Source organism: Eriocheir sinensis, chromosome 63 (assembly GCF_024679095.1).
Source record: "Eriocheir sinensis breed Jianghai 21 chromosome 63, ASM2467909v1, whole genome shotgun sequence".
NCBI classification, from domain to species: Eukaryota; Metazoa; Arthropoda; class Malacostraca; order Decapoda; family Varunidae; genus Eriocheir; species Eriocheir sinensis.
Window position 1 is genome coordinate 5,036,599 of NC_066571.1, and position 20,492 is coordinate 5,057,090.

At 42.9% G+C, this 20,492-nt stretch overlaps 1 protein-coding gene across 1 annotated transcript in view; it reads right to left on the reverse strand.

The window, feature by feature from the left end:
• Nucleotides 1-18,328, reverse strand: part of LOC126986787 (nephrin-like) — a 174,033-nt gene extending 155,705 nt beyond the window's left edge. The window contains exon 1 of the mRNA XM_050843158.1: nucleotides 18,298-18,328. Within this exon, the coding sequence (XP_050699115.1) occupies nucleotides 18,298-18,328 (31 nt within the window). The remainder of the gene's footprint in view (nucleotides 1-18,297) is intronic.
• Between the last annotated feature and the right edge of the window lie 2,164 nt (nucleotides 18,329-20,492).

The following is a 20,492-nucleotide window of genomic DNA, read 5'->3' on the forward strand; positions in this document are numbered from 1 at the left end:
ATTTCGGGCGGAACAGACAGACAGACACAAACACATAAACACACACAAACAGACAGACAGACAGACACAAACACATAAACACACACAAACAGACACACACACACAAACAGACAAATATAGACACAGACCGACAGGCAGAGAGATGAAAAACTAGAGATAGTCGGCTTACAACTCTATTCTAAGCTCTTCCCGGAATACTAATAATCACCAGTAATTACTAACTCCAAACAGAAGTAATGACTTTTAAACAGCTTTTCGGCTCAGCTCAATTCCACATCCTTGAATATTATCTCCTTTTTTTTCCTTGACATAGCTGCTCCACACTTACTAACAAATATAATTAAAATGTGCGAGGTAATCATTAACGAGCCTAAGGAGATAATAGAAGGCTCGTGGAAAGGTCCTAGGAATTGAAAGCTTGTATTATGGCCGTTAAAAAGCAAAACAGCCACAGATGATTATATTAACAAACAAAGACCAACAGAAAGAGATGAAACCGTGACGAAAGATAGAGAGATGGACAGACAGACAAACAGTGATACAGAAAGCTTGACCCAGAAAGACACACACACACACACACACACACACACACACACACACACACACACACACACACACACACACACACACACACACACACACACACAGACGGACAGGCAAACAGACACAAACCCTTCCACATACACAAACAGACAGGTACAACGAACATACACCCTGAAACAAACACACACATACACAGATAGACAGAAAGACAGACAAGCAAACACAGTAATAGACGGAGATAGAGACGGAGACGGAGGCTGGCAGGAAGGAAGCAAGTCATCTTTAATCTCCTCCTTCGGGGTCATCTCAGCGGGATGGCCCAACGACTCTTCTGTCTGAGGGCCACTCCGGGCACACAGGCACTCCTTCACGGCCGAACTATTGCCTGCCCTTCCTCCCTTCTCCTGCCTGAACCCTCACCTGCCCTCCAATCCGCTCTGACCTCGCTTACGCTGTTCCCCCATCTGTAATCCTCCTCTTCCTCTCTATCTTCACCTTCTCTGCATCCATTCCTTTCCTTGAATTCTCCATTGCCTGCCCTCCCTCCCTTCCCCTGCCTGACCCCTCACCTGCCCTCCAATCCGCTCTGACCTCCATTACGCTGTTCCCCCCTCTGTAATCCTCCTCTTCCTCTCTATCTTCATCTTCTCTGCATCCATTCCTTTCCTTGAATTCTCCATTGCCTGACCCACCCTTCCTCTACCTGACCCTCACCTGCAATCCTTTCCCCCTGTGACCTCCAATATGTTATCCCTCCATCTGTAATGTTCTATGTATTTCCTTACACTCCCTCCTCCTCTTCCTCTCTCGCTCTCTCTTTTTATCTCTCTGCTGCAGCATCCCTCCCTCCTTTTGACCTTTTATCTCGCAATTCCTTCATCAGTAACGTTCCACCCATTTCCTTTCTCTTCCTCCTTCTCTTCCTCTCTCTCTTCATCTCTCCACAGCATCCCTCCCTTCCCCTTTCTGATCTCAACTCCCTTATGTTATTTCTCCATCCATTACGTTCTGTTCATTCCCTTATCCCCTTCTCTTCCATCTCTCTAACTTTGCATCTATTTCCTCACTCTCTCCTCTTCTAATCCTCCTTCCCGCTTCCTCTATTTTTTTCCTCCATACTCTTAAGGATTCATGCTCTCTATTACTCCTTTATCCATTTCTTTATCCATTCGTTTACTCCTTTTATCTAATTTGTTTTCCTCCCTACTTTCATTTTTTTCCCTCAAACTCTCCATCTAGTCCTTCCTTTCCTTCCTCCCCTTCACTCCCTTACCCTACTTTCCCTCCTTCCCTTCCTTGCTTCCCTCTTACCCTGGAGTCGACACAGCCCGCTAATCCCATTCACTGAGGTGAAGCCGCCGAACTGTCATTTTGACAGCCGCAAGATGAGGGATACCCGGGTGAGAGCTCACGTCCACTACCTCAGACCCCGTCTCATTCATTATGATGGTGGTGTTTTTGAGTACTGAACATTTATTGATGCGATAGATCTACAAGAATTTCATAAATACCTGCTGACATGGCAACACCTGACATCCTGGCCGAGCCCATTAAGGGGAGCCTGACCTGACAACACCAGACACCTGGCAGGTGTCCACAACCTTGCGGCCGTAAAAATGACATTTCGTCGGATTCACTTTTTGGGGCTGATGTCGACTCCACCAATTCTACCTCCATGCTCTTATCATCCCTCCCCTTCAACTCTTTAACCCTCCCCTCCTTCTCTTCCTCCTTCCCTCCACATCCCTTAAGGCAACACTCCAGGCCAGGGAAGGAGGAGAGGAAGAGGAGGAGGAGGAGGGAGGGAGAGAGGAGAGAAGGGGAGGGGGACACGGTTATTACCTTAGTGACTTTCCCATTTTATTTTTCTGTGATGTTTCCCCCGCGGCGCGCTGTCCTCCGAGGCGCTGCTGCCGAGGAGGAAAAATAATTGAGGAGGATTTAATTGGCGTGTATCTCCAGCGGCCGGGTCTTTGGCGGCGGTGTTGTGCTACTTATACTTTTACTTATACTCCTACTTATATTTATCACTACACTTATCTTTACATTTATCTTTTTTTCTGAGGACGGGCGGCAGTTCTTGGCGTGTAACATAAGCCAGCGATTCTAGTGATTCTTTGGCGGTGGTGAGGTTACTTATACCTTCACTCATACTGTACTTATATTCATCCTTATACTTTTACTTAAATCTCTTCTATTATCATCAGCATGGGAGAGAGTTCTTGTCATGTACCTTTAGTCAGTGAGTCTGGTAGGGGGCGTTTTGTTACTTAATACTTATACTCTTACTTATACTTTTACTCATATATATCCTTTTATTAGAGCAAAGGGTAAAGCTCTTGGCGTATATGTTAAGCGAGTGAGTTCTTGGCGGTTGTGTTGTGTTACTTCTACTAATACTTATACTCCTATTATTTTACTTATAGCTCCACTTTTTTAACATCACCGGAGATAGCTTTTGGCATATACATCAAACGGAAGAGTCCTTGGAGGTGGCGTTGTGTTACTTATACTCTTACTGATACTTTTACTTATATATTTTTTTCTTTTTACAGCACAGGAGTATTTCAAGAGTGTATCTTTACCGTCAATCTCAAGCGTGTATCTCAAGCGTGTATCTCAAGCGTGTGTCTCAAGCGTGTATCTCAAGAGTGTACCTCAAGCGTGTATCTCAAGCGTGTGTCTCAAGTGTGTATCTCTAGCGTGTGTCTCTAGCGTGTACCTCAAGCGTGTATCTCAAGCGTGAATCTCTACCGTGAATCTCAAGCGTGTATCTCCACTGTGAATCTCAAGCGTGTAAAACAAGCGGGCGAAAAGCTACTAGAAGGTGTGGTTTTGTTAGTGAGTCCAACTCTTTCTCATTCTTCCTACATTCCTCGTTCTGTCTTTCCGTAGGGTGGTGGGGGGAGGAGGGGGTTAAGAGGTCATGAACAGGGTGGATGGAGTGCGGACAGTGAAAAGTTATTAGAGGTTAGGAGAGATTAGGTTTGTAACTCACACTCTTACTCATTTCCTCATTTATTCATCGTTATTCTCATGTTGTCTTAGTATCAGTGGAAGGGGGGTTAAAAGGAAGGGGATTAAATAGGTCATGAGGTGGGGGTGCATAAAATAAGGACGGTATAAAAGGTTTGGATAATAAGGCGAGTAGCTCAACGGCGAGGTACTTCTATCCCTTTTCCCCTCCCTTTATCTGTTCCTACTTCTCCGTAATCCGTCTTCCCGGGGTTGGCTGATATACATATATTTCCAACAAAGGCCTCGATCTCTCCGCCGGAATTGCCATACACATCCTTTGGGAGCAATTACCCTCCGACTAAGACTCCCTGAGGGTTTTAAACGGGGGGGAGATGGGAGATGAGGTGTCGGTGGGCCTCCAAGATAGATATATAACAAGGAGTGTGAGGGAGGGAGTGTGGGAGTAGGAGGAGGAGGCTGTCTGTTATGGTTGGCTGCACCCTGTCAACCGCGATAACTGACAGGGAGGACGGTAAGCTGATGAGTATGAGGGAAGAAGAGAGTATTTGTTGTTCTTCTTTATCCAGCAACGGAGGAGAAAGGAGGTGGTGGAGAGGGCAGAGAAAGGAAGCTGTCTGTTCTTGTTGGCTGCGTCCTGTCAACCGCGATAACTGACAGGAGAAGACGGTAAGCTGATGCGAGTACAGAGGACTTGTTTGCTTTTCTTCATAGTATCACGGGTCTTTTTAGCGGAGGAGACAGGGAGAGGAGGTGAAAGAAAGGGAGTAAGCTATCTGTTCTTGTTGGCTGCGTCCTGTCAACGGCGATAACTGACAGGGAAGACGGTAAGCTGTTGAGTATGTAGGGAACTAGCTTGCCCTTTTTTTTACCTTTCGTTACCTGTCTTGCAACGGAGAAGAAAGGGGCAGAAGGGAGAAAGGGTAAGAGAGAGGGAGGAAGACGTCTGTTCCTGTCTTGTCAAGCGCGATAACTGACAGGAAGGAGAATGGTAAGGTGATGAGAATGAAGATGATGTGTTGGCCTTTTTTTACCTGACGGAGGAGAAGGGCAAGAAGGAGAGGAGGTGGAGGGGGGAAGGAAGGGAGGGATGGTGCCTAAGAATGAGAAAGAACAGGAGAGGGAAGGGGAAGGGAGGAATCTGAGAGGGAAGCGGACGGCAGAATGGTGATGAAGAGGATATATTGGCTCTTCTTTATCTACCGTCACCTTAGAGCCGAGGAGGCGGGAGAGGGAGAAGGAGGGAGAGAGCGAGAGAGAGGGAGGGAGGGAGGCTGCCTTTTCCAGATGGCCGCGTGCTGTCACTCACGATATCTCACGCGGAGGGACCAGCGCGGTTACATCACCAACACGGAGAGGAGAAGCGGCGGATGGCCACTTCTCGGTCTTCGGTTCCTATCGCGCCGCTTTCTCAGGTACATAAACGTCAGCGGGAATATGACCGGATCCTCGCTGCGTCTGAGCCATGCGGGTGTAAGTGGGGATGGGGGAAGAGAGGGGAGGGGGAAGGGGAGGGTCTTTAAAGCCTCTCTGCGTCAGGTTCTCCGGGGGGTGGGGTGGAGGCTGCAGACTGACTGGGCCTTTATCGGAACTCTTATATTGGACAGCGTTTCCCGCCACCTCAGCATCTTCTTGGAGCCACCCCCTTCTCTCGTTCTCGTTCTCCCTCTCCCTCTCTCTCTCCTGTCCCTTCTCATTTTACTCCTCCTCCTACTCCTCCTTCTCCCTCTTGCTTTACGATTCTTGGTCTTGCCTTCTCCCCCCCTCCACCCTCTCCTTCTAGCTCCTTCTTGTTCTTTTCTCTTTTTCAATTCTTTATTCGTCTTTCTCTCGTCTCCTTTTTCCAGCTTTTCCCCTTCCCCTCCTCCTCCTCTTCTTCCAATTCTTGCTCTTCCCCTTTCTATTCCTTCCTTTCGATATAGTTCCAGACCTGTCTTTTCTCTTCTTTTCCTCTTTTTTTTATCTTCCCTCCATCTTCTTCCTCCTACTCTATCTTCTTCAAGCTTTTCTCTTCATCTTTTCTCTCTTTCCCTTCCTCTCATTCCTCTGTCTCTATTTTTATCCTTCCTTTCCCTCCTTTATCCCTTTTCTCTGCTCTGCTTTTTGTCTATTCTTCCTCTTCTTGTTCATCCTTGCAGCGTTTCTTGTATTTTTCTTATTTTCTTACCGTCTACTTTTTTCTGTCCCTTTTTCTTAACCCTCTTCTGTCTTTTCCTTTTTTTATACCTTTCTTAGAGCTCTCCTTTTCTTCTCACCGCTGCCACCACCTCCTCCTCCTCCTCCTCCAGCATTCCTTTTGCAGCAGGAAGAGAGCAGCGGCACCTTTTATCCCAATCTTCCTCGGATGGACGCTTCTTCGGGGGCAGCGCGCGCCTTCTACAATTCTGCCCTCAATTCGGAGCGGCGGCGAGAACGAGGGACGAAGAGACCGTGAACCAGATGCGAGGACTGGAAGGAGAGATAAAACCAGGGAACAAGATGCGAGGACTGGGATAGACAGGAAACTGGAACCAGGGAGAAAATGGGGGGATGGAAAGGATAGGTAGAAACTAGGAACCAAAAAAAAAAAAAGATACGAGTAGAAGAAAACCAGAAACAAGATGCGGAGACTGGGATAGACAGGAACCGGGAACCAGGGAGACGATGGGGGGATGGAAAGGATAGGTAGAAACTAGGAACCAAAAAAAAAACAGATACGAGTAGTAGAAGAAAACCAGAAACAAGATGCGGGGACTGGGATAGACAGGAACCGGGAACCAGGGAGATGGGGGGATGGAAAGGAGAGGTAGAAACAAGAAACCCAAAAACACATACGAGGGGTAGAAGAAAACCACGAACAAGAAGCGAGGAGACTAGAAAAAGATAGAAGTAAAAGAACAAGGTGAGAGAACGAGGGAGGAAGGAAACAGGGAACCAAATGCAAGGAAAAGGAGAGATACGATGAGAATACTAAAACGAGAGAGAGAGGAAGATGAAACAAGGTGTGAGAACTAAACGGAGAGATAGGAACCAAGAAAACGTATGCGAGGATTGGAAGAAGAGATAGAAAGAAGGAAAAAGGGATAAGATGCGAGGACTGGAAGAAGAGATAGAGACCAATAACAAGGAAGACTAAGAGAGATGAGAAAAGGAACCAACAAGATGCAAGGACCGAAAGGAAATATAGGAGAGATGTAAGAGTAAAGAGAGAACTGGAAAACAAAAACTAAATAAAAGGAGACAGGGAAAACGGAGAAAGGAGAGCGCAGTTAAAGAGGAGAGGAGAAAATAGAAGGGTAAGAGGGAAGAGTGAGAAAGAGGAAAGGGAGAAAGGGGGAAAGAAAGAAACGGAAAAAGTGGAAAGAGGGAGAAGGGAAAGAAAAAAAGGGAGAGAAAAAAGGGAGAGAGGGAGAAAGGAGTGTGTGAAAGGTTGTCACTTAAAAAGAACAGAACAACGAGACGTGTGTGTGTGTGTGTGTGTGTGTGTGTGTGTGTGTGTAGACCCCAGCCACGTGTTTGTTTTTCAGGCCTGGAGTTAAAGATTCTTCCTGGTTACGTGGCGCGCAAACAGAACACTTGGATGCAGTTTCCTTCCCTCCGTCCTGCGCCGCGTTGTTCACTCTCTCTTTGTGTTGGCCGAGCGGGAGTTTATTACATGAGTTTATTCTTTACGTTAACCTTGGCACTTCATTATTTTCCTTCTTTTCTCTTTGTATGACTCACTTAATCATCCTTCATGTTTTTTTTCATCTCTTCTCTGTTATTTTTCCTTCTTTCTCTTTTTTTTATAGAGCTCAATATATTTTCCTTTTTTTGTATCCCATCTTTCCTCTATTGTTTTCCTACTTTCACTTATTATAGAGCTCAGTTTATTTTCCTTTGTCTTTTTCCTCTTTTCTCTTTTGTTTTCTCCTTTTTTTCTTTACAGGTCAACTAATTTTCCTTTTTTTTTTGTATTTCATCTTTCCTTTTATTTTTCTCCTTTCTTTCTTTGTAGAGGTCATTCATTTTCCTTTATTTATTGTATTTCATTTTTGCTCTATTATTTTTCTCCTTTCTCTATGAAGCTTTATCTACTTTCCATTGTGTTTGTTTTTCATTTTCCTTTTCACTCTTGTCTAACTGTTTTTCACTTCCATTGTATTTCCTTAACTTTTTCTCTCTGCCGTCAATCATTTTTTTCCTCATTCCATTCTCTCTTCATAAAAATAAAAGTACTCTTCCTCTGTTCTTAGTTTTTGTTTTCGTTCCTCACTTCATCTTCCTATCTCTCAATTCCTTCATATTTCCTCTTTCTTTTTCACTATCTTTTTCTCCTTTCTTTTCCTGGTTTCTTTCTTTTTTATAAGTTTCAATGTACTTCTTTTTGTTTTCACCCTTTTTCCTCCTTTTTTTCTAACTGTACTCAATTTTTTCATATTTCCTTCCTATTTTTCTCTTCAATTTCTCTATCAGCCTCCTTCTCCCTATCTCCTTTTTCTTTTTCTCTTTCCCTTTCCTGCTTTCTTTCTCTCTTTATGATGTTCAAGCTAACTTTAATTTTTTTTTCTCCATCTTTGTTCCTCACTTTTTCTACCTCTTTCTCAATTCTTTCATATTTCCTTTCTCTTTTTTCCTCAATTTCTCAGTCTGCTTCCACCCTATCCATATCTCAATTCCTCCATCTCCTAAATTCCCTTCATTCCTCTATTCTTCTTCTTACTTGTCTCTATTTGAACCCAGTTAAGGAGAATATTCTGTGCACACACGAACGCGAGCTCTATTTTTTAAACTATTTTTTCGAGGTCTCTTTCTGTTGATATGATTTGCAGGGTCGAGTAAGTCTTAGTCAAGGATAAATCAGTTAGATACTTTCGCTAACACGCACACACGCACAAGTCAAGAAGATCTGCAGGAACTCGGACCACTCCTTCCTCAGCAATGTTCAGAAACGCATTTAAAAGGTTCACATATAAACAAAAAATGAATGTTGAGGAAGAAGACGAAATGTGAAATAAATAGGAGAGCTCAGAGGCTTAATGTACGGCCATATATCACTAGTTTAATTACTATTTTATGCAGGAGTCGTGAAAACTTGTCTCCTCTAATGGCTCCTCGTCCCAGTACGCGCGCTCGCACACACACACACACACACACACACACACACACACACACACACACAAACAAACCTGCACGCTGCTCCTCCAAACCTGAAGAAAGGTAACCAGTACATACCTGTAAAAAGAGAAAAAAAAGATATTAGACAGTAAACAAAGCTTGCCATGACTTAACCAAAATAAATATTAAAAATAAATAAATAAATAAAATCACACTGAAGGAGACAGGAACGAAAATGGAAGGGAGAAGAGGAAGAAGGGATAGAAGGAAGATGGAGAAAAGTAAGATATAGCTTAATCATAATAAATACAAATAAATAAGACAAAAAATAAAATAAAACCACACTTAACAAAACTTACTAAAAAAAAAAAATCCAACCTCACACTACAAAGTCTTCACTAATATTGTAAGAAGAAGGAAGTTTATATAAAAAAATGAGAAAAAAATAGAGTACCTTCCAGTTCTACCGATCGCACTGGGTTCAATAATAATGAAAAAAATCTTCCTTCGAAATCTTAATCGAAAACATATATATTCATTTTTTTCTGTTCTGCATATATTTGTTCTTTTTGCTTTCTTCGGCCCTAAAGATAATACTGCGTTCAATAGTAATATTCTTCGACAACCTTACCTTAAACATTTACATAATTTTCGTTTCTGCATACATTTTTTTTCTTTTCTTTCCAAGTTTTTTTTTTTTACAACAAAGGAGACAGCTTAGGGGCACAAAAAAAGTAAACAATAATAATAATAAAAAATCCCGCTACTCGCTGCGTCCCTTTCATTCTTTGCTCCTCGATTTCCGCGACTTAATGCTTATACTTTCACATTTAGTTATTTTTCATCCATACATTATTTTTATATGTTTATTATCTATTATTATTTATCTTTAAAATTTATTCATTTGACTTTTCACTCATTAATTTATATTTATCTGTTATTATATACCTATTTATATATATATTTTTCTTATTTAATTCACTTTTTTTCATTCATCTATTTCTATCTATCAATCTACCAGCCAATCTGTGCTACCTATCTATTATCCATCTATCTATCTATCAATATATCTACCAATCTATCATTTTCCTTTCCGTGTTCGTTTAACTTTTCTCATTTTTTTTTTCGCGTGCTGTGCAAAATTTACGATACATTCAATTCGTCACGGCGCGCGCTGCTCTTTGTATCTGCTCCGCGTCTGGTTTTAGATTATTCAGTTTTCTCGCATGTTTTCTCTTTCTCTGCGTCCTTGCTTTCTTTCGGTTTCGTCGTTTCCTTGTTTATTCATTTTTTTTCTCTCCCCGTTCTCCACACACACACACACACACACACACACACACACACACACACACACACACACACACACACACACACAGAGCGGAACAAATACTCATAAATTCCTTGACAAACAGTAAAACGAGTTTGTGTACAGGAGAAAAAAAAAATACAGTCATGGTAGATACGAAAGCACACACACACACATACACACACACACACACACACACACACACACACACACACACACACACACACACACACACACACACACACACACACACACACTGGATCAGGTGACTTAATTACGTTAGTTCAGGTAATATCACACAGGTGTCATGAGTAACTAGGCAGCAAATTAAGAGAAACAAACAGAAATCAGGTAAATACTTTAGCAGAGAGAGAGAGAGAGAGAGAGAGAGAGAGAGAGAGAGAGAGAGAGAGAGAGAGAGAGAGAGAGAGAGAGAGAGAGAGAGAGAGAGAGAGAGAGAGAGAGAGAGAGAGAGAGAGAGAGAGAGAGAGAGAGAGAGCTAGAGAGAGAGAGAGAGAGAGAGAGAGAGAGAGAGGGGAGGGGAGCCATGTAATCATGTCTCTCATTTCCTCAAAAGCTGACCTCGGAGCATGAAAGGTCAAGAGTATGATCGATGGCTGTAAGGTACACCCTCTCACCCACCCACCCACCCACCCACACACACAACCACACTCCCACCCACCCACCCACCCACCCACACACACACACACACACACAGTCACTTTTATCGGCGATGTAATTCTTCCCTTTTGTTCTCTCCTCCTCTTCCTCCTCCTCCGCCTGCTCCGCCTCCTCCTCTTTCCTCTTTCAGTTTCTCTTTCTTTCCCAAATGAAACAGAATTTATTAATGATTTCCTAAAAAAAATACCGTAACTCTGAAAGAAGGCGATAAATTGCCGAGAGAGAGAGAGAGAGAGAGAGAGAGAGAGAGAGAGAGAGAGAGAGAGAGAGAGAGAGAGAGAGAGAGAGAGAGAGAGAGAGAGAGAGAGAGAGAGAGAGAGAGAGAGAGAGAGAGAGAGAGAGAGAGAGAGAGAGAGAGAGAGAGAGTGTGTGTGTGTGTGTGTGTGTGTGTGTGTGTGTGTGTGTGTGTGTGTGTGTGTGTGTGTGTGTGTGTGTGTGTGTGTGTGTGTGTGTGTGTGTGTGTGTGTGTGTGTGTGTGTGTGTGTGTGTGTGTGTGTGTCTTCCTCCGACAAATATCCTCCCGAGTCGAAGATTGTCTCTCGGGAAGTTTGAAGTTTTCCGGTAACTTCATTTGTTTGTTTATTTCTTTTACACTTGGTAACAAGCTGCTCGGTGTGTCTTCTAGGTTCTAGCCATTCCTTTTTATTTCGTATTTTCTTCAAGAGGATTCTCCGCTTAGCAATGGTAGGAGAAAAGTGTCACCTGCGAGTACGAACTACGTCTAACGGTAGAAGTAAAATACCACCAACGAGTAAGATATATGAAAACACTTGACATGAGATAAATGGCCACTAAGATGTCTGTTGAACGGTCCAACTTGTCCAAATAACTTTACTTAGTGGGAAGAAAAGACTGTAGTACGATGGATATGAGTAACAACAGCAGACATAAAGGGAGAGAAGACAATAGTTTGGAAACAGACTTTGAATGATCGTCGGGACAAACCCCTTACGTAATTGGGCTTATTAGAGGAAATGAAGCAAATTTAATATGTAGCGAGGAAAAACAATTACTTAAAACACGGATGATGGAGAAATGAATAAGTGGAGACGTAAAGAGGAAAATAAATATATAATACGGGACAAATCTATTAGCTACGACATGGTGGAGAAGAAATAAGAAATAGGAAAGGTAAGGTAAGGCAGGGAAAGATAAGGTCATGTACGGTAAGGGAAGGCAACGAGTAGTGAGTATCTGGCTTTTTATTCACATTTATTTCTGCCCATGAGCTGCTTCCTTTAATCTAAGAAAAAATGTAAGGTTAGGTAAATCAGACTGAGGAAAGGCAAGGCGAGGTATAGCAAGGTAAGGCAGGTTAAGCAAGGTAAAGTTAGGTTAGGTAAGGCAGAACAAGGTTAGGTAAAGTAAGGCAAAGGAAAATAAGGTCAGGTAAAGTAAGGTCAGGTCAGTTAAGGTAAGGTCACATCAGGCAAGGTGAGTAAGGTGACAAGGGAAAGAAAAGTCAGGTAAGGTAAGTCAAGGGTAAGGTCAGGTCAGGTGAGGTAAGGTAAGGTGACACGGTACAGCAAGGTCAAGTAAGGTTAGGTTATGTCAGGTAAGGTAAGGTGACAAGATACAGTAAGGTCATGTAAGGTTAGGTTAAAACAGGTAAGGTCATGTCAGGTGAGGTAAGGTTAGGTGACAAGATACAGTAAGGTCATGTAAGGTTAGGTTATGTCAGGTAAGGTCATGTCAGGTGAGGTAAGGTAAGGTGACACGGTACAGTAAAGTCATGTAAGGTTATGTCAGGTAAGGTCATGTCTGGTGAGGTAAGGTAAGGTAAGCTGACAAGGTTAATGGGAAGTGGCGACAAAGTTGTTATGGCGGGGAGGCGAAGATCAGAAAGTTATCGTGGCGCGGGAGTGACAAAGTTGTGAGAGAGAGAGAGAGAGAGAGAGAGAGAGAGAGAGAGAGAGAGAGAGAGAGAGAGAGAGAGAGAGAGAGAGAGAGAGAGAGAGAGAGAGAGAGAGAGAGAGAGAGAGAGAGAGAGGGTGAGAGAGAGAGAGAGAGAGAGAGAGAGAGAGAGAGAGAGAGAGAGAGAGAGAGAGAGAGAGAGAGAGAGAGAGAGAGAGAGAGAGAGAGAGAGAGAGAGTGTTAAATCAACGGTATGTATTCAATTCAGAGATAATACATAAACGATCTACTATTTGCTCATTACTCAGAATACAACAATGTTAATCTCTCTCTCTCTCTCTCTCTCTCTCTCTCTCTCTCTAAAAATATCATTAGTCTAGGATTATATTAAGGTCAATGAGACGAAGATGAGCACCGAGGCCCCGCGTAGCTTAACGTATGCTCCCAACTTGACCTTTTTCTATCTATTCATCTATCTATCTATATGTCTATCTAGGCGTCTATATATATCCCTGTGTGACATGATTACGGCAATGTAGAAAGCTTGACTGGTGGAATATAACCAGAATTTAGTAAGAACACTATTAACGATGACAAGAGTGTAGCAGTGTTGTCCGTGGGAGGATGTAGCACAGTTTATGGCCAAAGAGAATTATGCAACAAGAGGGGAAGAAATAGGAGCAAGGGAGGAGAAACAAGAGAATGAGGATGAGAATGGGGAGGAGGAGGAGGGGAAAGAGGGTGTGATAAAAGAAACAGGAAATAAAAGATGAGGAAAATGACGAGGGGGAAGGACCAAAGAGAGTAGGGGAAAGGAGAAGAATGAAAACAGAAGGAGGAGGGGTTGGATAAGATAAAGGAGGAGAAGAAGAGGATGACGATTGAGGAACTGGAAGAAGAGGAAGGGTAAAAAAAGGAACGAAAAATACTAACTAAAAGAAGAGTAGAATGTAGAGTGGACAAAAGAACAACAAAGAGAGAAGCATAACCAAATAGCTAAGAGGAGGACGAACAAGACGGATCAAGAATCAGAACATGACGAGACAAAGGCAACGGGTTGTAGGTAGACTCACTAGGTATAGGGATGAAGGTAGGGGGAAAACACGAACGAAAGCAGGAATATATGACGAAAGGCAGGTAGGTAGATAAATAGATAGGAAGGAGACAAGAAAGAAGAAACGACTTAAATTAGGTAGGTTAGGCAGACTGAGAGAAAGGATAGAAGGAAGAGAAAATGATGGAAGGTAGGGAGGCAAGTAGATAATATAGACAAAAAGGAAAGGAAGAAATGACGAGGAGCAACAAAACTAAAGCAAAATAAAGCAAAGCAAATAAAAATGCAACAGCAAACACGCACTCGAACTAAACAGCCTGACTTCGATTTAACAAGGTCACTTCTTCACACGCTCTCTTGCCCGCTCGCTCTCGGGGAAACAATAGCGGGGAAAAACATTGTGCACCGAGGGTCTGCCAAGCGCCGGAACCATTGAGCCGGATTGTCCTTGAGCCGCGGAGAATACTGTTGTGCTGGTCAATGATGAGCGGCAAGCGTGATTGGAAAATAAGCTCGCAAAGGTTCCGCTCTCGATTCCATTGCTTGCTTTTCCACACTGACGCAATGGCTGGGAGGCCGATAGACAAAGGGACAGGTATACAGAGAGTTAATTAGAGGTAAGTAGAAAGGTTAGGTAGGTAGGTAGAAGGAAGAAGAAATAAGGGAAGGCAGATAAGTAGCTAGGAAGTTAATAGGTAGATAGGTAGGATGGAATGAAGGAAGGAAAGGTAGATAAGAAGGCATGAACGATAGCGATAGATATGAATAGAAAAATAGGCAGTAAATAGATATGAGAGAGAGAGAGAGAGAGAGAGAGAGAGAGAGAGAGAGTGTGTGTGTGTGTGTGTGTGTGTGTTCTGTGAAATGAAGCAATACACAACAAATAACACGATGTATTGCTTCATAACGAACAATCACACGCACACACACACACACACACACACACACACACACACACACACACACACACACACACACACACACACACACGCTGGGGAAAAATACCATTAATACAAATCCACGTGTAGCATTTTTCTCACTATAATGATACACGGGTAAACCTCTGAAATAAAATACAGGGAAAGGGAGGAGGAGAAAAAAAACCCTGTCCATATTGGGTTAGTCAAGATGAGGCAAGGTAAGGTAAGGTGAGGTTGATTAATGTTAATGAGCCAAAATAGGGAAATAGGGGAAACTAAATTGGAGGATGCTAGGAAAAAAGGAAAATGGGGTGGTGCGGAAAATGAGACAATTAAGACAGGGGAAAGACATGGAAACGGAAAAACAAATTGTGATACTGGAATAAAACTAGAAATAAAAGGAAAAGGGAGATAATAAAAAAAAAAAGTTGTGTAGAAGTAGAGAGAAACTGTGACAAAGGCTAAAAAACGGAGGAAATATATGAAAAAAAGAGATGAGGAGGAGTAGGCAATCTTTCTTCATGAGTCTTTATGTAAGATAAGGAAAAAAAAAAAAAAACGGAGGAAATGGATGAAAAAGAGATGAGGAGTAGACAATTTTTCTTCATGTTTGTTTAGGTAAGATAAGGCAAGAAAAAGGAGGAAACAGATAAACAAGAAGAGATGAGGAGGAGTAGGCAATCTTTCATTATGTTTGTTTAGGTAAGATAAGGCAAGAAAAAGGAGGAAATAGATAAACAAGAAGAGATGAGGAGGAGTAGGCAATCGTTCATTATATTTGTTTAGGTAAGATAAGGCAAGAAAAGGAGGAAATAGATAAACAAGAAGAGATGAGGAGGAGTAGGCAATCTTTCATTATATTTGTTTAGGTAAGATAAGGCAAGAAAAGGAGGAAATAGATAAACAAGAAGAGATGAGGAGGAGTAGGCAATCTTTCATTATATTTGTTTAGGTAAGATAAGGCAAGAAAAAGGAGGAAATAGATAAACAAGAAGAGATGAGGAGGAGTAGGCAATCTTTCATTATATTTGTTTAGGTAAGATAAGGCAAGAAAAAGGAGGAAATAGATAAACAAGAAGAGATGAGGAGGAGTAGGCAATCTTTCATTATATTTGTTTAGGTAAGATAAGGCAAGAAAAAGGAGGAAACAGATAAACAAGAAGAGATGAGGAGGAGAAGGCAATCTTTCTCTATGTCTGTTTAGGTAAGACAAGGTAGAGTCAAGATAACTGGATGAGAATAACTGGCTAACAAACTCGAGAAAGGCACGAAGGAAATTACATACACTTAGGTAGCTCTGATTAGGTTACGTGGGCTTTAATTAGCACGAAAGTGAAGGTAAATTAAGGTCAAGTAAGATGAGATTATGCTATTGCAATAACTCTCGTCGGACAGGCAAAGGAAACTGAGGCAAGGCTACATGAATTACCTTTGGTTTGGCTTAAATTATTTTGGCAAGGTGAGGTTACAGTGTTTAGGTAGAGCGGTTTCATTCTCTCTCTCTCTCAAAAGAAACAAAAGAAACGTTTGCGTCAAGTTCCCTGCAATAATTCGCAGAAACGTGTAACAGAGGAGGAGGAAGAGGAGGAGGAGGAGGAAGAGGAGGAAGAGGAGGAGGGAGAATAAAGATGAAGAGAGGAATGAGAGAAAACGAAGAAGGAGGAAGAGGAGGAGAAAGGGGGAGAAGAAAAGAGGGAAATAATTGATAACAAGAAGAGAATGACGTAAAAGAAGTGGAGGGGGAGGAGATGAAGGAGAAGGAAGAAGAGAAGGAGGCGGAGCGATAGACACACGCCTTCAATTAAACTAGACTAAATATTTCATCCTGAACGACACGAGAGAGAGAGAGAGAGAGAGAGAGAGAGAGAGAGAGAGAGAGAGAGAGAGAGAGAGAGAGAGAGAGAGAGAGAGAGAGAGAGAGAGAGAGAGAGAGAGAGAGAGAGAGAGAGAGAGAGAGAGAGAGAGAGAGAGAGAGAGAGAGAGAGAGAGAGAGAGAGAGAGAGAGAGAGAGAGAGAGAGAGAGAGAGAGAGAGAGAGAGAGAGAGAGAGAGAGAGAGAGAGAGAGAGAGAGAGAGAGAGAGAGAGAGAGAGAGAGAGAGAGAGAGAGAGAGAGAGAGAGAGAGAGAGAGAGAGAGAGAAAATCTACGTAGAAAATACCCGTTAATAGTTAAATACGGACCGTAGAGTTTTACATCAAAAGTTCACGAAGTTTGAGAGAGAGAGAGAGAGAGAGAGAGAGAGAGAGAGAGAGAGAGAGAGAGAGAGAGAGAGAGAGAGAGAGAGAGAGAGAGAGAGAGAGAGAGAGAGAGAGAGAGAGAGAGAGAGAGAGAGAGAAAATCCTTTTGTGTACGTAATTACTGGGGTTCACAAAGGCGCTCACACTATGCTATCCGAGGAAATTATTATCCATATGGTCTTGGTGAGCCTAATGATGCAGCGGCGGCGTTGTTGTTGTTGTTATTGTTGTGGTTGTTGTTGTTGTTGAAGGTGGCGGTGGTGGTGGTGATGGCGGTTGAAGAGAGAACAGTAGTATTTGTATTAGTATTAGTTGTAATAGTCATAAGTAGTGATAGAAGAGAGAAAAGATAATAGAAGAGGAAGAGTGGTTGACGTGGTAGCAGTAGAGTGAGTAGGAGGATAATTAGTTGATAAAAAAAACAATAGCAGTAGTAGTTGTGGTAGTAGTAGTAGTAGTAGTAGTAGTAGTAGTAGTAGTAGTAGTGGTGGTGGTGGTGGTTGTTGTAGTAGTAGAAGTGGTAGTAGTAGTTGCAACAGTGGTAATAATAAAAGTAATACACGTTTGTAGGTCCCACGTAGGAACATCATTGCTTGATCACTGTAATCATGCAAAAAGCGCGCCGGCTCGTTATTGCAATCAAAATAACAAGTTAAACAATCACTGCCACTCACTCGGGCGCTCGCTAAACACACACGTCGACCCGTTGCAACATGGAGCGCAACGCAAACACATAAACAATGCCAGATGAGATACAACACACGGCACCACGAACACACAGCCAGGGAACCAACATATGTCTATCTATCTATTACTCTATGCATTCATCTATTCATCTATTAATCTTTTTACATATACACTGAAATATTCACCTATACATAAATTTAGTCAATGAGCCAACATTATGTTCATCTGTCTACTCATCTGTCTACTCCTCCATTCACTCATCTATTCATCTACCTTTCCCTCTACATAGACACTCAAACACTCACCTTTTCATCAACTTCCCCATCTATCGAGCTATTCCCTAAAAGAACCAGTCAGCCAAACACACATTCAACCATCCAGTCTTTCACCTATCTATCTATCTATCTCCTTTATCTAACCAGTCTAGTCCTTACCTTATCAGTCAGTCGGTCAGTCAACACGTAAGTAAGTTTGTCAGTCATCCGTCCCTGCACCCAGCACGCCTCGTCCCTTCTGTTCTTCTCTCTCCACACGCACCAGCTTACATGAGGTGCTCCAATCATCTTCATTACGCTGATCATGGGTAACATTCCACCCATTTCCCTTGCATCATTACCATCACCACCACCACCAACAGCACTATCACCACCGCCAACTACTACAACTGCTACCACTACCACCAGAACAACTATCACAATTCCAACAACTACCATCATTACCATTACAACCGTCACCACCATCACCTCCTCATTTTTGTTTGTTTTTCCTCTGCATCTTCCTTTTTCTCATCATCGTTCTCTCTCTCCTCTCTTTTCTCTTGCCCTTTTCCTTTGTTTCTTCCCCTTTCCTCTTTAACTGAACCTTCCTCCCTCCTCGCCACCACCACCACCACCACTACCACCACCACGACCACCACCATGACCACCACCACCACCACCACCACCATCATCAGGAACGTCCCCACCCAGCACCAGCACCACCATCATGTCTGTCATTATCACTCAGCTACTAACATTCAACACTATTGGTAGTTTACATAATATAGGCATTCCCGCGCTTGTCGAATTACGCCATAACAGACAATGCCGTGAGTGATGGCAACGCGTGATCACCTATAAATGTAAGTATGTATGTATGTATGCGTGTAAGTAAATGTATGTGTGTATGTATGTATGAATGTATATGTATGTGCGTGTGTGTGTGTGTGTGTGTGTGTGTGTGTGTGTGTGCGCGCAGGGACATATTATCAGTACAGAGGGATGACTATATTGTTCATGTGATCAGTGCTGTGTGTGTGTGTGTGTGTGTGTGTGTGTGTGAGATAATAGTAATAGTAGTAATAATAATAATAATAATAATAACAGCAACAACAATAATACTAAAACAAAATTTAAGTATAATCATCTTCCCGCACGCACCCACCCACGCAGGAACACACACACACACACACACACACACACACACACACACTATTTGCGGTGGGAGTTTCGTGCAAGGCGGCCGAGAAATTACCGCGAAGAGAACCAAGGAAGGAAAATAAAGCGGAGGAAGAAAATGAACGATGAAAAAAGCAAGATGAAGATTAGATAGTGCTTAATAGGATAATACAAACCAGGGGTGTGGAGTCGGAGTCGGTGGAGTCGGCTACTTCTGACCGGTGTCGGAGTCGGAGTCGGTAAAAATATCTCCGACTCTGACTCATTTACATAATTAATTCTCGTATAACCTACTTGGCTGCACTACTAGAACAGTGTTGCCAGTTTACGAATTTTCTCCACAAATTTGTCTGAGAGGCATGTGAGGCATGTTTTTGTGAGCTCTTGTGAGAAGATTTAAAAAAAAAATCATGTATTATGAATTTGTTTTTTTATGTAAATGTGGATTATTAGTCTCTGAATTAATGAGATAAATTACTAGAGCTAGACGATGTCGTTTGAGACGTACCCAACGACACGTGCCGTACCGGACGAGTCTGATTCCTGGCACTTACTTGTGTGTCTCCACTCAGCACTGAATCTGTGCTAGGCTGCTCAGAGCTCAGCATTGGGTTGTCCAGTTCATGCTAAACAAAAAAGATCAGGCTGGATCTGTGATCGTAGCGTGAATCGTAGTGTAGTGTGAACTGACCGAGTGTAGCTAATGGGCAGTGTGGCATGGCGTGGATGGGTGTAGTTGTATGCTGTGGCTGGGTGGTGTGTGGTTTGGTGTGGCTGTGGCTGGGTGGTGTGTGGTTTGGTGTGGCTGTGGCTGTGACAAAGTAATATGATGTGTGATGTTGCTGAGTGAGGTGTAAATAGTGGTACAGCTGGGTCTGAGGTGTGATGTGATTTTGCTGGGTATGGTGAGATGTGGTGTGGCTGTGTGTGATATGTGGTGTGGTGTGGCTGGGTGCAGTGTGAGGTGTGGTGTGGTCGGGTGTGATGTGTGGTGTAATGTGATGTATGATAAAGTGTGGCTGGGTGTGATGTGCGAGATAGCGTTGCTGGATGTGATGTGAGGTGTGATGTGACTGAGTGTGTTGTGAGTTTGTGTTATGTGGTGTGGCAGGGAATGGTGTGAAGTGTAGTGTGACTGGATGTGATGTGTGGTGTGACTCTAATATAGGTGTGATATGTCGTGGGGTGTGGCTGGGTGTGGTGTGATGTGGAGTGACTGGCCGTGGAGACAATGACGCCTTATCATGCAATGGTTTTCCTAGATTGCACCACAAAGCCGTTGTTGTGCAAAAGTTTCCCCCGTCCCGATTCGCCATGCGTGATAATATATCTATTACATCATCTGTAGGATATGTTGATCTTCCTTTGCTTTTAAGATTCATAAGGGAGTGGATGGAGGAGGCAGCGGCGCCCCTCAAGGTTAAAGCGTCAATGCAGGCCTTGTAATGTAAGTATTGTCCTAGTCTGCACGACAAAGCCAGTGTTGTGCACAAGTTTTACCCGTCCCGCGGGAAGCCTTGTAAACGTACTCCACCACGTGCTGCCAGTGTTTGTTGGGTCATTTTCTGTTCCAACACATCACACAAACACCAGAAAAACACTTTCTACCAACGTCAGCCGATGCATGGCGATTAAAATGAATACATGTGGCAGCTTCTATCATATTAACATGCTATGTGTTGTGAGGTGTGATGTGGCTGGGTATGGTGTGAGCTGTGAGGTG